Consider the following 26,743-nt stretch of genomic DNA (forward strand, 5'->3'; position numbering starts at 1 on the left):
CTGCTGGTTGCCATGACAATGAACATCTCTGTTCCTCCCTTTTCGGCAGCATCCTTCTTACATCTGAGTCAAATCAAAGGACCTATCTGTGATGCCCAGGGTTTAGTATTTCCTTTGCACGAGGATGCAACGATACATACACACACATATACTCATATACAAGGCACATCATCAAAGGGCTAATCAGAGGTGAACCAAAACCTCAAAAATGGGTACCACCTGTCCTTCTCTCCCAATCACGTCCTACAAACATCAGGAGACACTCATGCACGAGAGTGTGAGCATGAAGGGAGGTGGGCCAGGAAGCTTTGACAGCGGACACCTACTCCTTCCCATCTAGAGCCTCTCAGGGTGGACTCTGGGTCAATTCTTTCCAGAAGGGCCCATGTGAGGTCAGGGCTCCCTGGAGCACTGCCATTTTCTGTGTGCAAGTCTGTCCTCCTGAGCCTGAGCGCCTCCAGGGCAGTGCCCACGTCTGACCGGTCTTAGGGTCCAGCCCAGCGCTAAGCACCCAGTGAAGCACTTAGGACAATGAAGGCGGCACTGGAATAAGGCAGCCTCTCCTTATATTTTCTACGGAGATCTCAAGTTAGAACACATCCTGCTTCAAATCACCCCTGCCTAAGAAGAAAGCCAGGGAATTCTAGATCCATGCTCTAGGGTGTGCAGCTTGGGACCTACAATGCAGCGCTGCTACTGGTTCTGTCACTGGGGTCACAAGTCTTGACCACTGACCCTTCCCCAGACCTGGGGCAAAACAAAGAGTAAATGAGAAAGTTATAGCATTACTGTGATTTATCTTCTCCTTTTCAGGACAAAGGCTGCTCATCATTTAGCTAGATTTAACTGCAAAACAATGTTTGTTTTAGAAAAGCTATGAAAATACCAAAAAGCCAGTGGAAGAAAAATAAAGCACCCAACGCTCTACTTACCCAGAGGTAACCAGTGTCTATATTTGGGTTTCTATGTCACTATCCTTTCAGCGGTTGTTGCAGTTCTGCCTAATGGTTAGAGGCAAAGGCTCAGGAATGCAGACCAATCTGGGTTCAAGTTCCAGCCTCTCCGTTTCTTACTGGTATGATCATGCTTGAGTTATTTACCCTTGTTTGAGCCTCAGTTCTTCATCCATAAAATGAGGATAACTGTACCTACTTTTTGGTACTGTTGTAAAAATTATCGTAACCCATGTAAGCCCTTGTCACACTGCCAGCAGAACTACTCACTTCTGCTAGCTTTATTCACGTTCTACTTGTATGTGCCACTTTACAAACAAAAATGGTATCTTCTGTGCACATATTTTGAAAACTTTTTCAATCAACATAAAAGCATGACGTCTTGACATGTCAATGAATATACTTCCATAAACTGATGGCTTTAATTATAAAACAAGAGCTTTGATAGACATTAACGAGAGTATAGATGCTTAAGTTCTTTACGTGGTCCAAAAAACTGCCTACTAGCAAACTCGAAATAACTTTATATCTGCTTTCAGAAAAAATTAAAATGCATACACACTTTAAACAAATACTATTCAACATCTACATAAAATCTAACATCATTATGAAAATTTTCTATGACAAATATTAAAACATGACTTTAAGAAATCACTCCTGTAAGTACAATTACTTGACAAAGCTACTTAAGAATAGATGGTAAGGTTGAAGATATTCTTTTTCCTCTGCCCCAGGAATGTCACTTCTAAGTATCTTTCCTAGAGAAACCCTCCCACAAGTATACAGACCTTCTCAGAAGCAACCTGCCTGCCCACCATTAGGAGAATGGCTATAAACAGACTCTAGTTTACTCATATACTGAAATAATGTACAGCAGTAAAAAATGGAAATGAAGTTGAATAAATGTATAAACACCATGTTGGAAAAAATAACCAGTTACAAACAGATTCCATTTATATAAATATTTAATCCAAAATACAAACTATACATTGCTTACGGATTCTCCCAATGTATAAAAACATACAAAGGAATGAAACACAACAAATTCAGGTTACAGAGACCTCTGAGGAAGTAGGAAGGGAGAAGACGTCCAGATATTGTATCTGGGACCATTTATCTCTTAAAAACAAGTGACAGAAATCTGGTGTAAACATGGCAAAATGTTAACATCTGTTACATCTAAGAGGTAGGTCTATGAGTACCACACTTTAAAAAAGGTCTTCTCCATATCTGAAGCATTTTGTAATTAAAAATAAAGTTGTCTACTATTTAACCAGAACTTTGGTTAATGATTTGATACAGGTTTTCCGCATGCTCAGAACATTCTCCCCTCTGTGAATCTGGTTTACTTTTAAAATATGGTGTAAGTTGCTGTTTCTGATGGGCCATTTCATTACCTTATAATTTTGGAATCTGATGTCACTGCATTTACTTCCATAGGACATTAACTTCAACCTTAAATTAAATTTAACAGCCAAAGCAAGCATAAACTTAAGAAAATTAAAATCCACTGAGAGTTTAATAAGGTAGCGGCCCTAGAAAAACATCCAGGCTCATTTGAGGCTACTGTACAAATAAACTAAGGAGCAATTATTTTAAAGAATTTACTAACAAAGTAATTGTGATTTCTGAAATGTCCAAAGTATCAGAAAACATAAAATAATCTTTGTATACAGATTTAGTATCTCTTACAACAGTATATGTATTATTCTTATTTAGCAAATCTGTTACCATTAAAATCACCCCAAATTTGCAACAAATTATTTCAAAAATGAAGGCTGAGAAGGCATCAACGTTAATTTAAAGGAAGCCACATAAATACAAGATTATTTCATTCATCTCTTATTCGCCCAAAGAAGAGTTTCAAAATATGTCTGTTGGAATGGTGGGCTCAGTTCACAAAACCATCCTTAAACAGCACAAGGCTGAAGAGCTCTCCTTTTAACTGTTTCTTTAAAAATAAGAGCTTAGGGACTTCTCTGGTGGCGCAGTGGTTAAGACTCTGCACTCCCAATGCAGGGGGCCCGGGTTCAATCCCTGGTCAGGGAACTAGATCCCACATGCATGCCACAACTAAGGAGCTGATGAGCCGCAACTAAGGAGCCCGCCTGCCACAACTAAGGAGCCCATCTGCCACAACTAAGACCCAGCGCAACCAAATAAACAAGTAAATATTTTTTTAAAATAAGGGCTTAATTTGAGCCCTGAGTACTTAAAAAACTTTCTTGCTATTAGACCATTTTAAATGACCAGAGTGCTAGTCAAATTTCTCGACAGAACTTAATGTTCCCACCTACCCAAACAGTAGGAACACTTCGGGATATTAGAAACAGAAAATGATTTGGTGTAAACAAGAGCCCTCATGGCTCCCCAGGTTGTAACAGGACATAAATGAGCCACCTGAATGAAAGAAGACTCTCACTTTAATTTTGGTGCCCACATAGCCAACAGATGCCAATTCAGTGAGTACCTCTAAAATGCTCAGCACATGAGGTAAATTTTAGCTGGCTTTGTACAACAAATATTACTTGATAATTTGCTTAAGTCAGGAGGTTTTGACAAGCACAGTGCCTTTCCAAAATGAAAATACACGTAATAAAAGCATACTCATTCCACCATTAATATGCTCTTGGGTCAGCTGATGAAATGTTAAGTGTTCATTTCGGGGCACAACCAACAGTTTCAACCTCCCTCTGTGTCAGACACAGGGATTATAAGCCACGTGAACCTCTCAATAATTAACTTAGGTGCATAGAACGACCCCTAAATATCTACTGATATTTAGCAAGCCACAGGAGTAACCTACAAATAAGGATAATTAAGCCAAACAAAGCAACAGCTTATTACCTACAAACATGAAATCTTGTTTTATTTATTTTAACATGAGTCATAAACCAACTTAAATTCCTAGTACCGAGGACAGCATAAGGGTGCTATACATGCTTACTAAGTGAGAGGACCACAAGCTTGAAAGCAGTCTGCTGAAAGTCATTCCGGCCCTTTCATCTCCAGAGCTACGATGCTGGACCACAATGATTAAGGCAGCACAGAGGGTTCAGGAAACAACAGTACATATTCTTTATACTGTAAAGCATATGTAGAACTTGTTGAGAGGTAACATCTACTTCAAAAGAATTGAAAGCAGATTTTTTTTTAAAATGACAAACTTTACCATCTCTTCTCCTTTACCTTTCGGTCTTTCCTTACGGTAGGTGATACTGGAATCATGCCTGTTGAAAGTTTCTAAATGCATGAGCTACAGTTCTCAAAATGCTCATTTCAAATCCTGGATGGGGGTGTGGGAGGGAGGGGGTATATCAACCCTGAATAAATGAACCAAAATTATAACCTTTGATTCAATACTTTTAAAACAGGAGAAAGAAATTTATAAAAATGAAACTATACATATGGACAGCAGTGTATTTTTAAAGAGAAGTAACTATGCAAAAAATGGTGCAGGAATAACTGTCATTTATGTGTAGACATCTTAAAGAGAATCAAATTCTAACTGGATCAAGATTAAAATACATAAAAACAAAAATCATAAAACGTATTTAAAAAACACGGTGTTTTGGTTTTTTAAAGACTCTTAAAATCTGGAAGGCCATTCTAAGAATGACACAAACCTGTAAGCCCTAAAAATTTTTAAATTTCTTCATGGCAAAGTCTGGTTAATATTTATTTGGTGTTTGGTATATGCTAGCTCTATACACACACAACATGTCATTAAATCAGTGTGGAAGGCAGAATTCTAAGAGAGCCCCCAAGATTCCTACCCACTGGTGTATACACCCTGTCAGATAACCTCTCCTTGTATATGAGCAAGACGTGTGAATATGACGGGATTTTACTCCCATAATTAGGTTACATTATATGGCAAGGGTGAAAGAATTTTGCAGATTTAATTAAGGTGCCTAATCAGTTGACTTTAGTTCATCAAAAGATGGAATAACTGAGTGGGCCTGGCCTATCAGGTGAGCCCTCTAAAAGAGCCCTTGTCTAGAGGTAATGCAGCAGAGACGCTCTCCTATTGGCCTTGAAGAAACAGCCTACCATGTTGTGGAGAGGGCCACATGGCAGGGAATAGTACGCAGCCTCCGGGGGCTGAGGGCCTCAGTCCTACAGCTGCAAGGAACTTAACTGGGTAAACAACCAGTGAGCTTGGAAAAGTATTCCAAGCCTCAGACAAGACTGTGGTCCTGGCTGACACCTTGATTTTAGGCTGATGAAACTGAGCAGAGGATGCAGGTAAGCTGGGTCTGGACTCTTGGCCCATGGAAACCGTGAGATGATAAATGGGTGTTGTTTTAAGTTGCTAGATTTGTAGTAATTTGTTATGCGACAGTAGAAAATTAACAGTCAGAAATGACAAACTGGAAAAAATGTATGTGCAAACAACCTATTTAATAAGTAAAAAACGTCTACAAATCAAATTAAGAGAGGAAAAACCCAATAGATAAATGGCCAGAATATATAAACAGGTAGTTCACAATTAAGACAAATGTTTTTTAAGTGTGTGAAAATATGATTAACACGTTGTACTATAATTACATAAGCTGTAACCCTTGGGAGAATCTAGGCTGGGTAGAGGGGTGGTACACGGACATTTCTGTACTATTTTTTTGCAACTTCCTGTGGGTCTGTAATTATTTCAAAATAAAAATTTAAAAATACCATCAACCTCATTTGTATCAGGAAAAATATAAATTAAAATGAGGTACCAGTTTTCACCTACCAGATTGTTGAGGATCAACAAACTAGATAATAATACACTGTGTGTCGGAAAGATGTGAGCTGAGGCATGTTCATACACTGATGGTTACATAAACTGTATCAGTTTCGCTCTCTGCTGCACAGGTGCGGTGTTCAATTTCACAATATCATGATTTAAAATGCACACACCCTTTGATGAACAATCCCACGTTTAAGAATTTAGCCTATTAACATATTCTTCACATGTGAGAAAAGAAGCATGCCCAAGGGCAGTCAATGAGGTGCCTACAATAATCAAAGATTGGAAGTAATACAAGTATCCTTTAATAAGTAAATGGTTAAATAAATTATGGAATACCCATATAGTGGAATCCTATACAGCAATAATAACAAGGTCGATTAATGTGCATTGATACGGATCAAGAGTAGAATACACTTTCCAGCTTCTGAAGTCCTGTACAGCATACCCACATCCACTCATTTGGTCAGTATTTACAAGCCCCAACTATGTACCAGGCTCCACGTCTGGATAAAAAGAACATAACCATCCCCATGTGAGAGGATGAAGCAAGTGCCCACAGGCAGAAAGGGGAGGCATGGGAGCCCACAAAGAAAGGAGACCAGAGCTCAAGGGCAGAGAGAGGGTGAAAGACAAAGGTCAGATGAAGAGGCTCTGGTGTCAGGGTAAGAAGCTGGGATTCTGTCCTGCTGAAGGATTTAAAGCAAGATATTGACAAGACACTATGCAAAGCATACAGTAACTCTAAAAATAAAGCAGTGGTCCAGCTAGAGAAGCTCATGATCAGGAGACCATGCGTGATTTCATGAGAGGTGTCTTAAGGTACCTCAAAACTTGAGAACTTGCGGTAAGCTGAGTCACCCAGGCACACCCCTTCACCTCACGCCTGTCGATGTGCTAAGACCTACAGAGCCAGGAGGACAGCATGAAGTCCTCTTGAAACATGCCATCTTGTGGGGTGGATTCAAAGGATGTACACAAGACATTTCCCTCACTTGGGGAAATATTTACAAGTAGACGTCTCAAGCATCTAGACATGCTTTCCTTAACCACGTTCCTTTATAGCTCTTCACCCAATATTTAAGAATGGAGTCAAAGCAGCAAACTATTCAACTACATTTCTTCAACCCTCCTCTCTGTCTTCTGTGCTTTTAATGGTTGAAGCTTTCGAGCACTTTGCCTGATGCCAATGCACATCCTGAACAGCTCTTACTGAATGGGCCTCATATTTTCAGATAAATTAAAATCTATGCCAACTAGTGATTCAGTCTCAAATCGAGGCCACCTGTTCCAATTAGTGAGATTAAAATAGTACACCACTGAAGCCGAGTTCCAAGCCTTCTGGATTATGACAACATCTTTACAAAGACAGAAAAAGAGGGACTTTCGGTCCCAACATACACTTGCACACACATGAGTAAATATACCGAGGTGCTGAAGCGTAGCTTTCACTAAGGGCAGAATTTATTTCTGGACAAGTGCTTACATCACATTTTCTGAGAAAGGCTGCAGCTCAAGGCATCATTTAGTTTCCTTACATTACAACAAGCCTACAGATACAGCTTAATTAGATTCAACTTTACTTCAGAAAAACACAGAGCTTAAATTTCTTCTCCACCCACTTTCTGTCCTTGCCTGAAATTCCCAAAGAATCCGTATCTTCTGGATGATCCATTCTTTAGCCTCAGGCCTTCCCTCTCCTCGGCTTCTCGAAGGTCATCGGAAGACTAGAAACAGAGCCTGGAACACAACTCTTGTTTTCCCAACCTCTCCCAAGTATCCCTACCCAGACAAGACTGCCTTCAACTCAACAGGGTGCACTCTTGTTCATCCCAAAACATTCAATTATTCAAATTTTCACAATCCATGAGAAGAAAAAAAATATATTTCTAAGCATTTTCTAGGCCAATGGTCTAAAAGAACTGTTTCATAAAGGAAGGGAGACGATACATTAACACCAGTGTTTTCCTCAATGATTCTGAATCATTTTAGGACAAAAATGAAAGCGTTAAACACACAGAATCACCAGGAGCGAGTCAGTCCCTTGAAAACAGTCCTCAATCCAACACAGCTGCTTCAGTCCAGGAGAAAGTCTTGTTCTGCACTAACAGCTCCCTAACAAAGCTCCCGCGTTTGCTAATCTTTTTCATCTGGTGCTGCAGGCCTCAGAGGCCCAGACAGTATTCAGCTACAGTAGTTATATGGATACTTTAAAAATAAAATTTTAAGGAGTGAATTGATTTAGAAATATTAAGTAAATAAGGGTACAGGTGGCCCGAAGCTCTTTGTAGGAGGTGTGGAAATGAGTGAAGTTTGGGGAACTCTGCGGTAGACAAAGAATGACTCAATGTCAGAACAACAAACGCTGTGATGGGTTTCCCAACGCCACTTCTCACAGTCATTCACACAGCTGGTAGGTGGAGAAGCTGACATTCCAGCTTGACTCCGAAGTCCAGACTCCGAACCCTTCACTCCAGCCCTCAAATCTAGAACTAAACTGCGTAAGTGAGGTTGGGGATAAAAAGGAAAAAGTGGTTGAGAAAATTTAAGAAGTAAACCACTGGATGTGGTGGACGAGGGGGGCTGATTGAGGGTCTTCCCATGCATCCAGTTTGGGGGCTGGCTGTATGGGAAAAGTATTCATCAGGAATTGGGGGGGGATTTGAGAGAACGAGTTAAGTCTGACACATAGACTTCAAGGTGCCTGTGGAACACCTGGGTACTCCAGGGTAAAAGCCACACCTGGGTTGGGCTCTCAAGTCAGCATGTAAGACAGGAACCACACACACTTTCACTCAGGGAGGCATGTCCCTGGGGATAGGCACTGGACGTGCCGTCTCTCAAAAGGCCAATGGACCCCATCCCTGTCTTCCCCCGGGGTTGCAGCACATGACTATTTCTTCAGCTAAGAACCAGATGATGTTTTCGGTTTGTGTTTATGGGCTCTGTTATATGGAAATTATATATACCAAAGCCACTTGGTGCTGGAAGATGCTCTCAAAAGAGACTCACAGGAACAGAGAGCTTCAGAGGTGACAGAAGACTGGGGGTGAATTCTAAGTGGAGTCCGTATATGATATATTCCAAGACTTCTGCATCTGGTATATGTTTTTTCCCAGTACCCTTACCCAAGAGGTAGAAGGTCAGACAAAGATGAATTCACTTCTCAAAACTTTATTTTGAATAAAAAAAAATGACAATAAAAGTGACCTCAGAAAAGCTAATTTTTAAAAAGTGGCAGCAGATCCAGTGCAGCTAAGTACTTTGATATATGAATTGTTACCCCTCCTCTTCACTCCAGCCCCACCAGAAGTCTGGAAATAAATTCAGAAGGATAATGGCCCAACACTAAACCATTCAAATTCAGCCTTTTTCACCTAAAAATCACAAGATTTTAAATCTGTTCATCAATTAATTCTCTACTGAAAATAGTTAAAAATTCCCATTTCACCCGAGTTCAATTTTGAGATGTTTATCACACGTAACTTAGCAATTAACTTGGTATTTAAAAATGTTTTAAGCAGTTTTCTTTAAAGAAATTCTCTTCTAAGAGAGAAGCTGGTATGATGGTTAGTCCTAATCAGTCTGTATTAGTTACGTAGTTTCACTGGTTACAGTCTGGCTGGATGTCACTTTTCTACTTCTGCAAGTGAAATGGTCTGGAGTTAATGTCTGAATTCTCCTTCAGTTCTAACATGGTGAAACCTTTGAGTCTAACTTACCAACCCTCTGCCTTAAGTATGAGATGTGCATGCCTTCAGCTCAGTGAAGTTCAAATCCTACAGGGAAATCCTGTGAGGCCAGAACGTGACTCAATTGTCACAAGGAGGAACGAACCTCGTTGTGTACTTCAACCGCTCATCCTCCAGAGACCAAATACCAGGTAGAAGATTCCTTGACAATGTCTTTAAATCATAAACTTATTTAACAGCCTTGAAGATGTCCCCAACTACTGTCAAAATTCTTAAATCTTAGGCATTATAAAAAGTTCATAAATCATGCATTCTCCAAATGCTTACTGGGAACATACAACTATCTGCAAAGCACTGGCAAAGTGCTGTGTCCTAAGAATCCCGAGCGCACAATTTTGGCTGGGCACCCTGTGGAAGTTGAGCAATCCATCCCCAAGCACTCAGCAGGTTTATTAGGACTGAACTGCTCAGACGTCCCTGGTGGCGCAGTGGTTAGGAGTCCACCTGCCAAAGCAGGGGACACGGGTCTGATCCCTGGTCCGGGAAGACCCCCCATGCTGCGGAGCAACTGAGCCTGTGTGCCACAACTACTAAGCCTGCGCTCCAGGGCCCGTGTGCCCCAACTGCTTTGCCCATGTGCTGCAACTACTGAAGCCCGCGCGCCTACAGCCCATGCTCCGCAACAAGAGAAGCCACCGCAGTGAGAAGAGTAGCCCCAGCTCGCCGCAAATAGAGAAAGCCCGCATACAGCAACGAAGACCCAACGCAGACAAAAAAAATAAAATAAAATAAAATAAGACTGAGCTGCTCTCCAATACTCAGCTCAAAAGCACAAGATTGGAAAGTGGTTAAAATGCCAGCTCTGTTATTAGATCTGGGTTCATCAAACCCTGGTTCCACCATTTCCTAATAGCCACAGGGTCTTGGACAAATTACTTAACCCATCTGGGCCTTAACTTCCTCATCCGTAAAATGGAACTATAAATAGGATATTGTGAGGACTAAGGAGGTAGTGCATTTGAAGTGCTTAATATTGTGCCTGGCATATAGTAAGGAATTGGTACACGTTGGCTATTATCACCATTGCTGCATTCTTCTTTTCATTTACGTACTTTTTGCCTTCTTACAGAGGAATAATAACACACACACTACATTCTCCTTCAAGTAGCGTCCCCCTCCCCCAAGTCATGGAAGCAGCTGGATTATGCACAGATCATGCACAACTATGATGTTCCTTTTCTGAGGAATGTAAAGTCCTCATTCTGATTCACAGTACAGTGATTCATGGTTCTCTTCTCTCTCACCAGCCCCCTCTCTGCTGAAAACATGAAAACACAGTTAAGAAACAGCAGGGCTGAAAGCTACAGCCTCTCCTAAGTTAAGACTTGGGCAATATCCACCTAGAAAGATGAAGCTGATTTCTGACCTTAAGAGCAGCCCTGGAAATCCAGGCGGTGGATCTGAAGCAAAGAAGTCCTGCGATCCAACTTGGTAGCAGCTGTTTTGGTGGTCTACAGTGGATGTGACAAGCAAGCATGCTGGTGGATCGCAGCACGCTCCAATCTAAAGGGAGAACCGGTGAGACTGCAGCAAAGCATCGCTCAAAAAACACGCACTGCATCAATCATTCACGCTGCACTTAAGAAAATTCTGACTCGGACATTCATCTATTCACCGTCCCTTTAATTAACTCTTTAGAATAAAACAAATCACTGATTAAAAGTGTACTCACACACCACTTACTCAGTTTACCACTTCACCAGGTCAGTGTCACCTACAACAGAAGTCAGTTTCCACTCACTCTGGTTCCTGCCCAGGGAGTAAGCATGCGATCATCAACTTACTACGTCACTGCCCAACCATTTCCATGGTGAGAAGGGATCTGACATCCTTTTCTTCCTGATTACCTCTGGCCATTACTCATCGTGCAATTCTGGATCTATTTCCAAACCTCAGAATGTATAAAGATGTACTACAGGTGGCAACCATGCCCAACACAGGTTTTACTTCAGATGCTAGAGACTATTTACTATCATCACTTCTTCCTGTAAAAGAGAAGTGGTATTTCCTGGGGCCACAAGTATAAATAAGATACACTCACTGGATATTAAGTTTCCAGAGGGGCCAGACTGTTTCATTCACCCTTATATTCCTGATGCCTGCAGCTAGCACAGAGAAGGTGCTCACAAATATTTGCTGAATGAAACTTCTTGCTCTCAAAGTGCCAGTGTCTATAGTTTATAAACATGTAAACAATCAATTGATGAGGAATGTGCCATGGAGGGAGGCACCAAATGCTAAAAGTGCCAGAAAAGTCTCTATATTATTCACAAAATTAGAGTCTTTCCATTTCCAAGCTTATGAATATGTCTTATATAGTAATAACAAAAACTGGCCACTATCTATTGAGTTCTCACTGTGGACCTGACATTTTTAGACATTACTCATTTGTTACTCACAACACCTCTATGGTGTGGAAGAGGAAACTAAGACTTAGGATGACTATAAGGTCCAAGGTGACATGGTTAGGAAGCAGCAGTACTAGCACAGAGCCTGTCTTCTGTGGGCTAGCTGAATGAAAGTGGTTCTGTAGACAGAACAGTCTGGTCCTTGCAGGCTAGATGGAACAGAAGTTGATGACATCAGAGACCAAAGAGGAAGCTAACGTACCAGTTATCTCTTCCTGAGGTCTTAAGTGGCTAAACTAAGGTGGGATGACTGGGGAACATGGAAGGAACCGTTTCCAGAGAAATGTCAAAGATCCAGTGGCATGGCTGACAGACTAGAGATGGGGGGAAGGCAGGCACTCAGGACAACTAGCAGTTCTGATTAGTGGTATCAACAGAGCAAGAAAAAAAAAATTATCCACCTTACATATATGGAGAAAAACAGCTAATACTTGAGTATTAATGGCTTAAACCCATTGTTTTTACAAATTCTCTTATTGAAGACTCATAATCACTCCCAAAAGTAGGGATTATTATCACCTTTTATAGATGGGGAACTGGAGGCTCAGAAAGGTGAGACCCTGCCCCAGCAGTCACCCAGCTGGGAAGTGTGAAGAGCCAGAATACGACCCAAGTCTTCTGCTCCCAGAGCCACAGCTGTTCACCACTATACCCAAGTGGCTGAAGATGGTATTTTAGGACATTTAAAATTAGGACTAACAAAAATTTGATTCAGATATAACTGATTAATAAAAACCAGTTGCTGTCTAGAAAGCAGACTGCCTATATTCTTAAAAAGATAATAGGGGACTTCCCTGGTAGTCCGGTGGCTAAGACTCCATGCTCCCAAAGCAGGGGGCCTGGGTTTGATCCCTGGTCAGGGAACTAGATCCCACATGCCGCAACAAAGAGTTCGCATGCCGCAACTAAAGATCCTGTGTGCGGCAACTAAGACCCAGCGCAGCCAAATAAATAAATAAATAAATATTTTAAAAATATAAATAAATAAAAAGATAATAGGCTTTAACTATCTAGGGCATAAAAAAAAGCAGGAATCTAATTACAGATGCTCTTTATTTTAAAGCAGAGGGATATTACGTGCATTGAGTTTTAACATGTACCATTTCTGAGTTTTACCCAGATGAAGTTTAAAAATGTGAATGATCCTGACTTGTCAGCTTAGAGACAATCACAGAATTCATCAGTTATATTAAATTTTCACTGAGGGGGGAAAAATTTAGGTTAATCCACCTGGCTGTAAAAATAGACTTGTACACTGTTAAAATAGTACACTGCCTCATTATTATTCCAGTCTCAAAGGCTTAAACAAGCTCAGAAAGAGAGATGAGTATGTTCCCTGTTTTCTCAACAAAGTATCAATTTTGAACTCAAAAAATGACCATTTGGTAACCAAGAACTTGATCTCATAGCGTCTTAGCCCCTGCCTGGGAGGAATCCGCATATCTCCGAAAGTTAATCAGCTCTTCACATGCACCTCCAGTTCTCATTATAGTGTTTTTAGGGGAGCTCACTTACCAAAGGAGTCCACAAAAAAGTTCTTTTAAAATCCTGTACTAGATGGCTTATTGCTAAGTCGAGAAGGTGACATCAAGAAATTAAAACAGTGCCACTTGATGTTTTCCCTCGGCATTATATACATTCTGAGTGTAAAGAAAATAAATCTTTAGAGCTACATCTAAGTGAGTTCCACAAAACAGGAATTAGAATCGTCTAATGGGCTACCTTCTGCACAGGAAAATTACTGCTGCCTTTCCTTCATTACAGCAGACTTATTCTGCCTTCAGGACAGATCAAAATTACATCAGCCCCACTTGAGAAAGGCTCTTAGGAGTTTTCAAAAAGGCCACTCATTCTTTCTATTCCCCACTGTCTCAACAATAAAAACCCTAAAAGCAGACAGTCAAGAAGTTTAAACAGGGATCTCAGCGTCATCAGTGCTGTAGAACTTGTGACCACGGTCCACTGAAGCTCTAGCCTTCTTTGATTCAATTTCTTCCAGCCCTCACCAGATTTCATTTGCCCAATAAGCAAATTTAGAATATTCAGTACATACAATGTCTAACTCAGTTTTAATACGTGGTCTATATAAAAACCGGGTATCTCCATGCTAACAAAACAATGTAGTAGTTTGACACTGTCAGTAGAATTTTAAACAAAATAAGAAACCCCCTTCACATAAGGTTGCGGTCCTTTAACAGAAAAAATGGGTGTGGAAATGGAACAATGGCAGATACAAGAGAGATAAAGTCTTCAGCTGACTTACACATCTGCTTTGCCACTTTCCATCTCAGTAGTAAAAAGAGTGAGTTTTGGAAAGTTCCGTGAGTTTTGCCAAATTGCTTAAATGGGCTCAGTGAGCCATCCATCCCTCATAGATTACTAATCCTGTTGTTTACGCGAAGATCATCACAGTTGTGACAAGAGAAACCCAGCTTCCACATTTTTTTTCAAATCTGAAATTTCTTCTGTCAGCTACAACATTATGGGCCAGCCCTCCCAATTACAAACGCATTAGAAAAAGATCTTCACCTTTCTTCGCATTTAACACTGTATTCACCAGCAGCCATCCCTCCAAAAACTTCTAACTGTAGGTAACCAAAGATCTTTTATCAATGTTTTCTTCCAAATGGAGTTTCTAGTTATTTTCATGACAAACTGTTATGGAACTTTTAAAGAAAGTGCCAAAAATTAAGAGAATTCTTTGGGGGGAGGGGAGAGCGAACTAGATGCAGGAGGTAAGTATTATTCCACTAAATATATTTAATCCGAAAAACGTTAAATCATTCTGTTAAATTGATTAACCGATGCGAACACGACCCTACCTCCGTGAACTTGATGCAGGGAGGCTGGCACTCAAAGGCTAAGATCGGACAAGTGAGCGGTTAGAGCAAAGAACACCTCCAGGTATCCCCCGCCCGAACAAATGCCAGGGTGGAGGGTGCTGTTCTAAATGGCACTTCAATCAGCCAAGGGGAGAGCGAAGTGTTGAGCCTATACGATTAAACCCCTCAGGAGAGCAAAGGTATCCCCGAGGGACCAGCGCTCAGGCTGAGGCCTCCCTCTACGTTCAAGCACTTTACGGCTCGTCTCCGCTGCATACTCTGAAAAGCTATTTTCGCCCACAGCCAAAATCAGCAACAGCAAATTACACTGCAAACAATGGAGAGGGCGCCGGCTCCACACGGCTAAAAACTCTGAAGAGGCAGCGCGCAGAATGACTTTTCACTGGGGCAGAGCCGGGAGGAGCGGCCGCGGGAAACCTGGAAGCTGGTCCGCCGCCCCTCCGCGCTCCGGCCGCGCGCAGCGCGCGGGCTCCGGCCACCAGCCCCGAGCCCGAAATCCCCGACGTCTGCGGAGATGCGGCGGCAGCACCGGAGCTTACAAAGAGGGAAGGAGGCCGTCCTCCGCGAACACGGTGCCGCCGATGGCGGGATCCCCTCGCGTCTCGCACCGCGCGGCGGGCGCTCCCTGGCAGAGAGGGCGGCGGAGCGCCGGCCGTCGGGGAGACCCGGGCGCGCTGGGACCGACGAGCGGAGGAGGGCGGAGGGCGGTGCTTTGCGCCGCTCCCGCCCGGGAGGGGGACCTGGGGTCTCGGAACCGCGGGCCGGGCTCCCACTCCCCACTTCCCAACCCCGTCAGCTAGAACTGTGCGAGGAAGCCTGGACTCGGGGCCGCCGGGAAGAGAGGGAGGGAGGCGGCGAAACGCGCAGGGCGACGTCGTTCCCGCGGGAGCCCAAGCCCACCCGGCCTCGCCCCTCGGCCGGGTGCCCCCACCGCCACTCCGCGCGCGCCTCTCACCCGGCTCTTGCAGCGGTGCCGGCCCGGGTCGGAGTAGGTCCGGTCCACGGTGAGCGCCGTGTCGCTGCCCGGCATCTCGGCGCTCGCGCCGGGAACTTTCCCGGGGCCCCGTGCCGCCGCGCCGCGAGCTGCGGGCCGTGCTCGGGCTCGCCGGCGGGGAGCCTCGGCCAGGGGGCGGCGCGGGCTGCCGCAGATACTACCGACACCCCGCGGCCGCCCTACGCCACCACCGCCGCCGCCGCCGCCGCCTTGGGGTGGGGGGGAAGGAGGGGCAGGGACGCGAGTCTCCTCCCCCTTCCCCTCTCCGCCCCTCCCCCTGCGCGCCCCGCCCGCACGAGACCACTCTCCAGGTGCGGCTGCTCTGCCTCCCTCCCTTGCTGAAACTTGATTCCACCCCCTCCCACACTGCCCTTTTTCCTCAAGAGATGAGCGACATCTCCACTACTTGTTGACTTAATCTGTATGTTTATGATAAAAGATGGATTTTTGGCAAGATGTTGTGAGGTTTGCCTTAAATGCTTCCTTTTGTGTTACTCTTATTCAACATGCACTTACGGGACATCTTCTATGTGCCAGGCCCTGGAGTAGGGACCAGAGTTGTTTTTTTTGGTTTTGGGGGTTTTTTTTAAGCTCATATTTTTCTTCTTCTGATTCCACTGAGCAAAAAATACACTTCCCCCTAAACAACGATCTGTGGTGTTGTGTATTTTAATTTTGCATGTCTGGCTCACCTTTATGTTGGAAGCTACTTAAAAGTCAAGACATATCTTTGCATTTTAGTATTCCCTATTTCCAGGGAAGAGTCCCTGCCCACAAGAAATATGGCGTCTAGAAGAGACATTCAGAACACCTGGTCTGGTTATGAAGGGTGTACTAGTGGGAGACTGAGTTGAAATATTGAAAGTGCAGTGCATGTGACCAGCCTAGGAGGAAGGAGGGATGTGCTCCTCCCTTCAATGGGTTGAGCTGGGAGGGAAGTGCAGGCAGAAGAAAAATACTGAGCATAAAAACAAGGGTACATTTGGAAAACCTCAAGTCATCAGTTTAGGGAGTCTCTTCAGGAACAGAAAGACATGATGGAAAAAGTAGGTGGACACCATGTGGTGCAGGGCTCTACTTTCAAGGCTAAGAAGTTCAACCCTATTCTTGGGTATTGGGCAGCTGCTAGAGGTTTCTGAATGGGGACATGACAATATCAGGATGGAAATTTAAGAAGAGGAAATACCTGATAGCTGTGTGAAGCACTGATTAAAGATGGGTTAAGGGACACTGGTTAGAAGGCCACTGCAAAAATTGAGAACAACCTCAATGTCCTTCAGAAGGAGACTAAGTATCAATAAATTATGATACAGGCATCCAGTGGAGTGTTAGGTACCTGTAATAGAATGGCAGCTCTCCATGTATAGCTACAGAAATATCTCTAACATATACAGTTAAGTGAAAAAAGCAATGTGCAGAATAATATATGTGGTATTCCACCATTTATATAAAAACAATATATGTATATGCTTAAATATGCATAGCATATTTCTGGGAGGATTAACATGAAACTAGGGAAACAGACAAGAAACTGATGGAAGGAGAGAAGAACTAGGTAGCTAAAAGGAGAGTTGGGGATTTATTTCTCACTGTATATGTTTTTTAAACTTGAATGCTTGAACTGTGTGCATATATTAACCATTCAAAAAGTAAAATAACAAAATATATTTTTAAATAAAAAGCATAAACTTATCAAAACTTAAGAAGAAATAGAAAAGCCCATACAGTCCTAAAACCGTTCAAAAAATTAAATCAACACTTTAAAATACTCCCCCCACCCCCCACCGTATATGATACAACTGCACCAGGCCCAGGGAGTTTTTCAGGTAAGTTACTACAAAGCAGAGAAGAGAGATATGAAATGTGAGTGCGTGTGTGTGATTTTAGCTAGGGTGGCCAGGGAAGGCCTCCATGATAAGGTGACATCTGAGCAGAGACTTGGGAAAAAGACAGCCAGCCATGTAGATATCTGAACACTGCAGAAAGAAGGAACAGCAAGTACAAAGGCCCTGAAGCAGGAACATTTGGGAGTGCTCAAGAAAGAGCAAGGAGGCTAGTGTTCCCTGGAACAACAGTAGATGAAATCAGAGACATTTCAAAGGACTAGATCACATAGGGCCATTTACGCCATTTTAAGAACTCTGAGTTGAATTCTGAGGAAAATGGGAAGATTTGGAAATTTTTAAGCAAAGGAATGGAGTGATGTGCTCTGCCTTTTCACTTGGGGAAAAAAAAAAAATTGATCCCTACCTCAAGGCATACACAAAAAATCCATGCCAGATAGATTAAAGACCTAAAGGAGAAAACACAATTTTTAAAACTGCCAGAAGAAAATGGAAGAATATCATTATGATCTCAAGTCATAAAAAGCAGTTCACATAAAAGCATAAACCATAAAGATTCAACGACATTAAAGTTTTAAAACTTCTGCTTATGAAAAGAAATAATAATAAACTGAAAAGATAAGCCACAAACAAAACTTGAGCTAAGAAAATCAAATGGATGAATTTCACCAACAATACTGAGAAACAAAAAAAGCAAGCCACATAAAATTACCTGTTGTGAGATTCTATTCAGATAAAGTTAAAATATTAAGAATAAGTGACATTTTTTAGGAGACCAAAGATATATAAACTATTAAGAAATGTAAGAGCATCATATACACAAATTTCAGGACAGTATTTACCTCTGGTGGGGGGGATAAAGAAGGATACAGTAGGAGAGGAATACAAGATTATAAATAATGCCATATTTAATGAATGGCTATTTTTTTGAATATTATTTTATTTATTTATTTTTTATTTTTCGGCCACACGGCGCAGCATGTGGGATCTTAGTTCCCCAACCAGGGATGGAACCCGGGCCCCCTGCATTGGAAGTGTGGAGTCTTAACCACTGGACCACCAGGGAATTCCCTAACGAAAGACTATTGGTATACTGGCTATGTATTCATTCCTACACACATACACAATATTTCATAGTAATTTAAAATTTTAAAGACAACAAAGACTCAAAGGACACATGCAATGATGGTTTTCTTAATCCTGGATTTAAGTCACCAGTGGTGGTATCATCTCAAATACACAAATGTAATAGCACTTTTACAAGTATAAATTTTGATACAAAGGCAAGACAGTCTGTTATTATTAAGTCTTTATGTCAGTTTAATCTTATAAAGATCCATTCTGAGATCTATAAGAGTCTATCTCTGGGTTCCCCTCCCCCATTTGCCTGATACCTCATTTATTCCAGGTACTTAGGACTACAGAAATTATATTGCTCAAGTGTATGTGTGTACATGTGTGTGTGTAACTGTGTCTGTGTGTAACTTTAGAGAGGGCAGACCTAAGTAAGGTCCATGACAAATCAAGGTTGGGCATTGGTTGGTGTGACAACAGTCATCTCCTTTCCATTTCTATTACTGTCTTGGGATTGCTTAAAAGAACTCCATTCTGGAAATGCTGACCCTCCATAAAAAGGATGAATTAAAATTTTATCAGGCTCACTTCAATTTTAATTAACAGAGGATGTTCTTTTTTAGATCATTTAGATCTATTTCATAAGCTAGTTGCCCAAAAGCTTCTCTACTGGGCACTCATACAAAATAATGTTTTTAAAACCCCAAATTAAATAGCACAAGAGCAAGCTCCGCAGAAAAGAAAGAAAACAAGCAATGCTGATCACCATTTGGCTCTCCTATTTGGAATTAGGACCCACAGGGAAAAGAGACCATGCACCTTCTTTTGGAGGCAATGCCCAGGATTTTGTCAGACCCACAGAGACAGAGACAGAGAGACAGAGACAGACGGAACACTTAAATTCTTCTTCAATGTAAGAAATTGTCTGTGCCTCTGATAATAACCTCCAAAACCCTCTCTGAAAAAAGTAATTTTTAAAAAAAAATCACAATTTTTAAGCAGCGAATGCAGTCAGAACAATAAGGAAGACAAAAGTACAAAATCTAGGGTGTGAAATAAGAATTTACTTCCAAAGTGTAAGTGGCACAATAAGGCAGCACATGCTAATAAGCACGAAAGAATTGGAACAGGTCTTTTGAGCTGTAATAGTTTAAAGTTTGGAATGATGAGAAAAGGCTTCATAAAAGAGGTAGGGTGTTTCTGGGACCTTGGCCTCAGCCACCGTGGTGGGAAGCGGGCTGAGGATGGCCAGGGGCCTGGAGACCAGCTTGCAGACAATCTCAGACCTGGAGAGGCCAGGCTCGACAGGCATCTGTCCAGGTGCCCAGGCTTCAGTGGCCGCAACGCTGCCAGCAGCGCAGGGCTGGGTGGGCAGGAGCCAGGAAAGGGCCGCAGGCGGCCCAGGGCCCTGAGGCTCAGAGAGGACCTTCAAGATTGTGGAGGAGTAAGACGTGGAGATCTCCTTCCTCCCCACAAATACATCAAAAATACATCTATAGGTGGATCAACTCCTGCAGAACACCTACTGAATGCTGGCAGAAGACCTCAGACTTCCCAAAAGGCAAAAAACTCCCCACGTACCTGGCCGTGTGGCTGACAAGGTCTTGGGGCTCCGGCCAGGTGTCAGGCCTGAGCGTCTCAGGTGGGAGAGCCGAGTTCAGGACACTGGACCACCAGAGACCTCCTGGCCCCACATAACATCAATCGGCAAGAGATCTCCCAGAGATCTCCGTCTCAACGCTAAGACCCAGCTCCACTCAACAACCAGCAAGCTCCAGTGCTGGATACCCCATGGCAAACAACTAGCAAGACAGGAACACAACCCTACCCATTAGCAGAGAGGCTGCCTAAAATCATAATAAGGTCACAGACGCCCCAAAACACACCACCGGACGTGGACCTGCCCACCAGAAAGACAAGATCCAGCCTCATCCACCAGAACACAGGCACCAGTCCCCTCCACCAGGAAGCCTACACAACCCACTGAACCAACCTTACCCACTGGGGGCAGACACCAAAAACAATGGGAACTACGAACCTGCAGCCTGCGAAAAGGAGACCCCAAACACAGTTAAGTTAAGCAAAATGAGAAGACAGAGAAATACCCAGCAGATGAAGGAGCAAGGTAAAAACCCACCAGACCAAACAAATTAAGAGGAAATAGGCAGTCTACCTGAAAAAGAATTCAGAGTAATGATAGTAAAGATGATTCCAAAATCTTGGAAATAGAATGGAGAAAATACAAGAAACGTTTAACAAGGACCTAGAAGAACTAAAGAGCAAGCAAACAATGATGAACAACACAATAAATGAAATTAAAAATTCTCTAGAAAGAATCAATAGCAGAATAACTGAGGCAGAAGAACGGATAAGTGACCTGGAAGATAAAAGAGTGGAAATAACTACTGCAGAGCAGAACAAAGAAAAAAGAATGAAAAAGAATTGAGGACAGTCTCAGAGACTTCTGGGACAACATTAAACGCACCAGCATTTGAATTATAGGGGTCCCAGAAGAAGAAGAGAAAAAGAAAGGGGCTGAGAAAATATCTTAAGAGATTATAGTTGAAAATTTCCCTAAAATGGGAAAGGAAAGAGTCAATCAAGTCCAGGAAGCACAGAGAGTCCCATACAGGATAAATCCAAGGAGAAACACGCTGAGACACATAAAATCAAACTATCAAAAATTAAATACAAAATAAAATCTAAAAGCAGCAAGGAAAAAGCAACAAATAACATATAAGGGAATCCCCATAAGGTTAACAGCTGATCTTTCAGCAGAAACTCTGCAAGCCAGAAGGGAGTGGCAGGACATATTTCAAGTGATGAAAGAGAAAAACCTACAACCAAGATTACTGTACCCAGCAAGGATCTCATTCAGATTCCATGGAGAAATTAAAATGTTTACAGACAAGCAAAAGCTAAGAGAATTCAGCAACACCAAACCAGCTTTACTACAAATGCTAAAGGAACTTCTCTAGGCATGAAACACAAGAGAAGGAAAAAACCTACAAAAACAAACCCAAAACAATTAAGAAAATGGTAATAGGAACATACATATCGATAATTACCTTAAATGTAAATGGATTAAATGCTCCAACCAAAAGACACAGACTGGCTGAATGGATACAAAAACAAGACCCATATATATGCTGTCTACAAGAGACCCACTTCAGACCTAGGGACACATACAGACTGAAAGTGATATTCCATGCAAAAGGAAATCAAAAGAAAGCTGCAGGAGCAATTCTCATATCAGACAAAATAGACTTTAAAATAAAGACTATTACAAGAGGCAAAGAAGGACACTACATAATGATGAAGGGATGATGGATGATCTTGGATGATGAAGGGATCAATCCAAGAAGAAGATATAACAATTGAAAATATTTCTGCACCCAACATAGGAACACCTCAATACATAAGGCAAAATGCTAACAGCCATAAAAGGGGAAATTGACAGTAACACAATCATAGCAGGGGACTTTAACACCCCACTTTCACCAATGGACAGATCATCCAAAATGAAAATAAATATAGAAACACAAGCTTTAAATGACAAATTGAACAAGATGGACTTAATGGATATTGAAAGGACATTCCATCCAAAAACAAAGGAATACACTTTCTTCTCAACTGCTCATGGAACATTCTCCAGGATAGATCATATCTTGCATCACAAATCAAGCCTTGGTAAATTTAAGAAAATTGAAATCGTATCAAGTATCTTTTCCAACCACAACACTATGAGACTAGATATCAATTACAGGAAAAAAAACTGTAAAAAATACAAACACATGGAGGCTAAATAATACACTACTAAATAACCAAGAGATCACTGAATAAATCAAAGAGGAAATAAAAGAATACCTAGAAACAAATGACAATGAAAACACGACAACCCAAAACCTATGGGATGCAGCAAAAGCAGTTCTAACAGGGAAGTTTAGAGCAATACAATCCTACTTCAAGAAACAAGAAACATCTCAAATAAACAACCTAACCTTACACCTAAAGCAATTAGGAAAGAAGAACAAAAAAGACCCCAAAGTTAGCAGAAGGAAAGAAATCATCATAAAGATCAGAAATGAAAAAGAAATGAAGGAAACAATAGCAAAGATCAATAAAACTAAAAGCTGGTTCTTTGAGAAGATAAACAAAATCGATAAACCATTAGCCAGACTCATCAAGAAAAAAAGGGAGAAGACTCAGATCAAGAGAATTAGAAATGAAAAAGGAGAGGTAACAGCTGACACTGCAGAAATACAAAGGATCATGAGAGATTACTACAAGCAACCATATACCAATAAAATGGAAAACCTGGAAGAAATGGACAAATTCTTAGAAAAGCACAACCTTCCGAGACTGAACCAGGAAGAAATAGAAAATATAAACATAACAATCACAAGCACTGAAATTGAAACTGTGATTAAAAATCTTCCAACAAACAAAAGCCCAGGACCAGATGGCTTCACAGGCGACTTCTATCATTTAGAGAAGAGCTAACACCTATCTTTCTCAAACTCTTCCAAAATGTAGCAGAGGGAGGAACACTCCCAAACTCATTCTATGAGGCCACCATCACCCTGATACCAAAACCAGACAAAGATATCACAAAAAAAGAAAACTACGGGCTAATATCACTGATGAACATAGATGCAAAAATCCTCAACAAAATACTAGCAAACAGAATCCAACAGCACATTAAAAGGATCGTACACCGTGATCAAGTGGGATTTATCCCAGTAATGCAAGGATTCTTCAATATACGTAAATCAATCAATGTGATACACCATATTCACAAATTGAAGGATAAAAACCATATGATAATCTCAATAGATGCAGAAAAATCTTCTGACAAAATTCAACACCGATTTATGATAAAAACCCTCCAGAAAGTAGGCACAGAGGGAACCTCCCTCAACATAATAAAGGCCATATATGACAAACCCACAGCCAACATCGTTCTCAATGGTGAAAAACTGAAAGCATTTCCTCTAAGATCAGGAACAAAATAAGACTGCCCACTCTCACCGCTATTATTCAACATAGTTTTGGAAGTTTTAGCCACAGCAATCAGAGAAGAAAAAGAAATAAAAGGAATCCAAACTGGAAAAGAAGAAGTAAAACTGTCACTGTTTGCAGATGACATGACACTATACATAGAGAATCCTAAAGATGTTACCAGAAAACTACTAGAGCTAATCAATGAATTTGGTAAAGTAGCAGGATAGAAAATTAATGCACAGAAATCTCTTGCATTCTTATACACTAATGATGAAAATTCTGAAAGAGAAATGAAGGAAACACTCCCATTTACCATTGTAACAAAAAGATAAAATACCTAGGAATAAACCTACCTAAGGAGACAAAAGACCTGTATGCAGAAAACTATAAGACACTGATGAAAGAAATTAAAGATGATATAAACAGATGGAGAGATACACCATGTTCTTGGATTGGAAGAATCAATACTGTGAAAATGACTATACTACCCCAAGCAATCTTCAGATTCAATGCAATCCCTATCAAACTACCAATGGCATTTTTCAGAGAACTAGAACAAAAAATTTCACACTTTGTATGGAAACACAAAGACCCGGAATAGCCAAAGCAATCTTGAGAAAGAAAAACGGAGCTGGAGGAATGAGGCTCCCAGACTTCAGACTATACTACAAAGCTACAGTAATCAAGACAGTATGGTACTGGCACAAAAAGAGAAATATAGATCAATGGAACAGGATAGAAAGCCCAGAGATAAACCCACGCATATATGGTCACCTTATCTTTGATAAAGGAGGCAAGAATATACAGTGGAGAAAAGGCAGCCTCTCCAATAAGTGGTGCTGGGAAAACTGGACAGCTACATGTAAAAGAATGAAATTAGAACACTCCCTGACACCATACACAAAAATAAACTCAAAATGGATTAAAGACCTAAATGTAAGGCCAGACACTATAAAACTCTTAGAGGAAAACACTTTGGCAGAACACTCTATGATATAAATCACAGCAAGATCCTTTCTGACACACCTCCTAGAGAAATGGAAATAAAAATAAACAAATGGGACCTAGTGAAGCTTAAAAGCTTTTGCACAGCAAAGGACACCATAAACAAGATGAAAAGACAACCCTCAGAATGGGAGAAAATATTTGCAAATGAAGCAACTGACAAAGGATTAATCTCCAAAATATACAAGCAGCTCATGCAGCTCAATATCAAAATCAAACAAGCCAATCCAAAAATGGGCAGAAGACCTAAATAGACATTTCTCCAAAGAAGATATACAGATTGCCAACAAACACATGAAAGGATGCTCAACATCACTAATCATTAGAGAAATGCAAATCAAAACTACAATGAGGTATCACCTCACACCAGTCAGAATGGCCATCATCAAAAAATCTACAAACCATAAATGCTGGAGAGGGTGTGGAGAAAAGGGAACCCTCTTTCACTGTTGGTGGGAATGTAAATTGATACAGCCACTATGGAAAACAGTACGGAGATTCCTTAGAAAACTAAAAATAGAACTACCATACGACCCAGGAATCCCACTACTGGGCATATACCCTGCCAAAACCATAATTCAAAAAGAGTCATGTACCACAATGCTCACTGCAGCTCTATTTACAATAGCCAGGACATGGAAGCAACCTAAGTGTCCATCAACAGATGAATGGATAAAGGAGATGTGGCACATATATACAATGGAATATTACTCAGCCATAAAAAGAAACGAAATTGAGTTATTTGTAGTGAGGTGGATGGACCTAGAGCCTGTCATACAGAGTGAAGTAAGTCAGAAAGAGAAAAACAAATACCGTTTGCTAACACATATATATGGAATCTAAAAAAAGAAAATGGTTCTGAAGAACCTACGGGCAGGACAGGAATAAAGACATAGACGTAGAGAATGGACTCGAGGACATGGGGAGGGGGAAGGGTAAGCTGGGACGAAGTGAGAGAGTGGCATGGACATATATATACTACCAAATGTAAAACAGATAGCTAGTGGGAAGCAGCCACATAGCACAGGGAGATCAGCTCAGTACTTTGTGACCACCTAGAGGGGTGGGTTAGGGAGGGTGGGGGGCGAGACGCAAGAGGGAGTGGATATGGGGATATATGTATACATATAGCTGATTCACTTTGCTATACAGCAGAAACTAACACAACACTGTAAAGCTTTGTACTATATACAAAGTATTATACTTTGTATTATACTCCAGTAAAGATATTAAAAAAAAAAAAAGAGGTAGGATTATACTTGACTCTTATAGTACATATTTGTTGTTTTTGTCTGCCTAGCATCCAGCCCCTTATTCTCAAAATACTGCCTGGATTTTTCTTTTGGGACGCATCCCACCCCCACCTTCAATCCAAGCGGTTTAGGTGAGGCAGACCATGCACGACCCCTGGCTCCAGGAAGAGGCATGTGATCCAGCCTTGGCCAATCAGAGTCACTGTAAGTTGTGCAGAAATAGACATGTGCCCCAGTCAGAGCCAATCAGAGTTTCCCCTGAGACTTTTGCTGTAACTACTGGGAAAGAACTGTGCCCTTCCAGTAGGCATGGTTAAGCTGGTAGACTATGAGCCTGCTGCTATGGTGGGCGTCCCTGCTGTATGTGGTAGACATACAAAGACAGTCTCCTCCAAGAGGAAAACAGAACCATGGAAGGAGAAAGACTCATTGCTGAATTGTGAGAGCACTAGATCCAGCTTTTTCCACTATCTATTGCTGCATGACAAATCACCCTAAAACATATTGACTTACAACAACTACCATTCATTTGCTCATGATTCTGCATTTTGAGCAAGCCTCCAAGGGGGATGGCTTTTCTCTGCTCTTCTAACACTGTCTGGGGCTGGAGTATCCAAGATGGCTCCCCTCACATGTCAGCACCTATAGGAATGGGGGTGGCTGGAATGCATGGGGCTGGCCAGGCCTCTGTCTCTATTTGTATATGTTTATACATTTAAACAAAATATTTTATATTTTATAGTCTCTCTTCTTCCAGGACTCCCCCCTCTCTACCAGGGTAGTTGGACTTCGTTACACGGTGACTCGTTTCCAAGAGATTAAAAATAAAAGGTGCCAAACCTCTTAAGGTGTGGAGCTGGCAGAATACCACTTCTGTCACA

General features: G+C 41.6%; 1 protein-coding gene across 11 annotated transcripts in view; it reads right to left on the minus strand.

Annotated features, from left to right (window-relative positions):
* Positions 1-26,743, minus strand: part of TMCC3 (transmembrane and coiled-coil domain family 3) — a 396,600-nt gene that overhangs the window by 174,691 nt on the left and 195,166 nt on the right. Inside the window, exons 1-2 of one of the 11 annotated variants that reach the window (XM_082350446.1) lie at positions 15,644-19,845; positions 10,804-10,940 (exon numbers count right to left, since the gene is read on the minus strand). The exons of 2 other annotated variants lie outside the window; for them this stretch is intronic. In XM_082350446.1, the coding sequence (XP_082206572.1) occupies positions 10,804-10,940; positions 15,644-15,718 (212 nt within the window). In that variant the 5' untranslated portion in view covers positions 15,719-19,845. 8 more of the 11 variants (XM_082350450.1, XM_082350449.1, XM_082350444.1 and 5 more) reach the window with 8 other exon arrangements.

Source organism: Balaenoptera borealis, assembly GCF_965194805.1.
Source record: "Balaenoptera borealis genome assembly, chromosome: 13".
Lineage (NCBI taxonomy): Eukaryota > Metazoa > Chordata > Mammalia > Artiodactyla > Balaenopteridae > Balaenoptera > Balaenoptera borealis.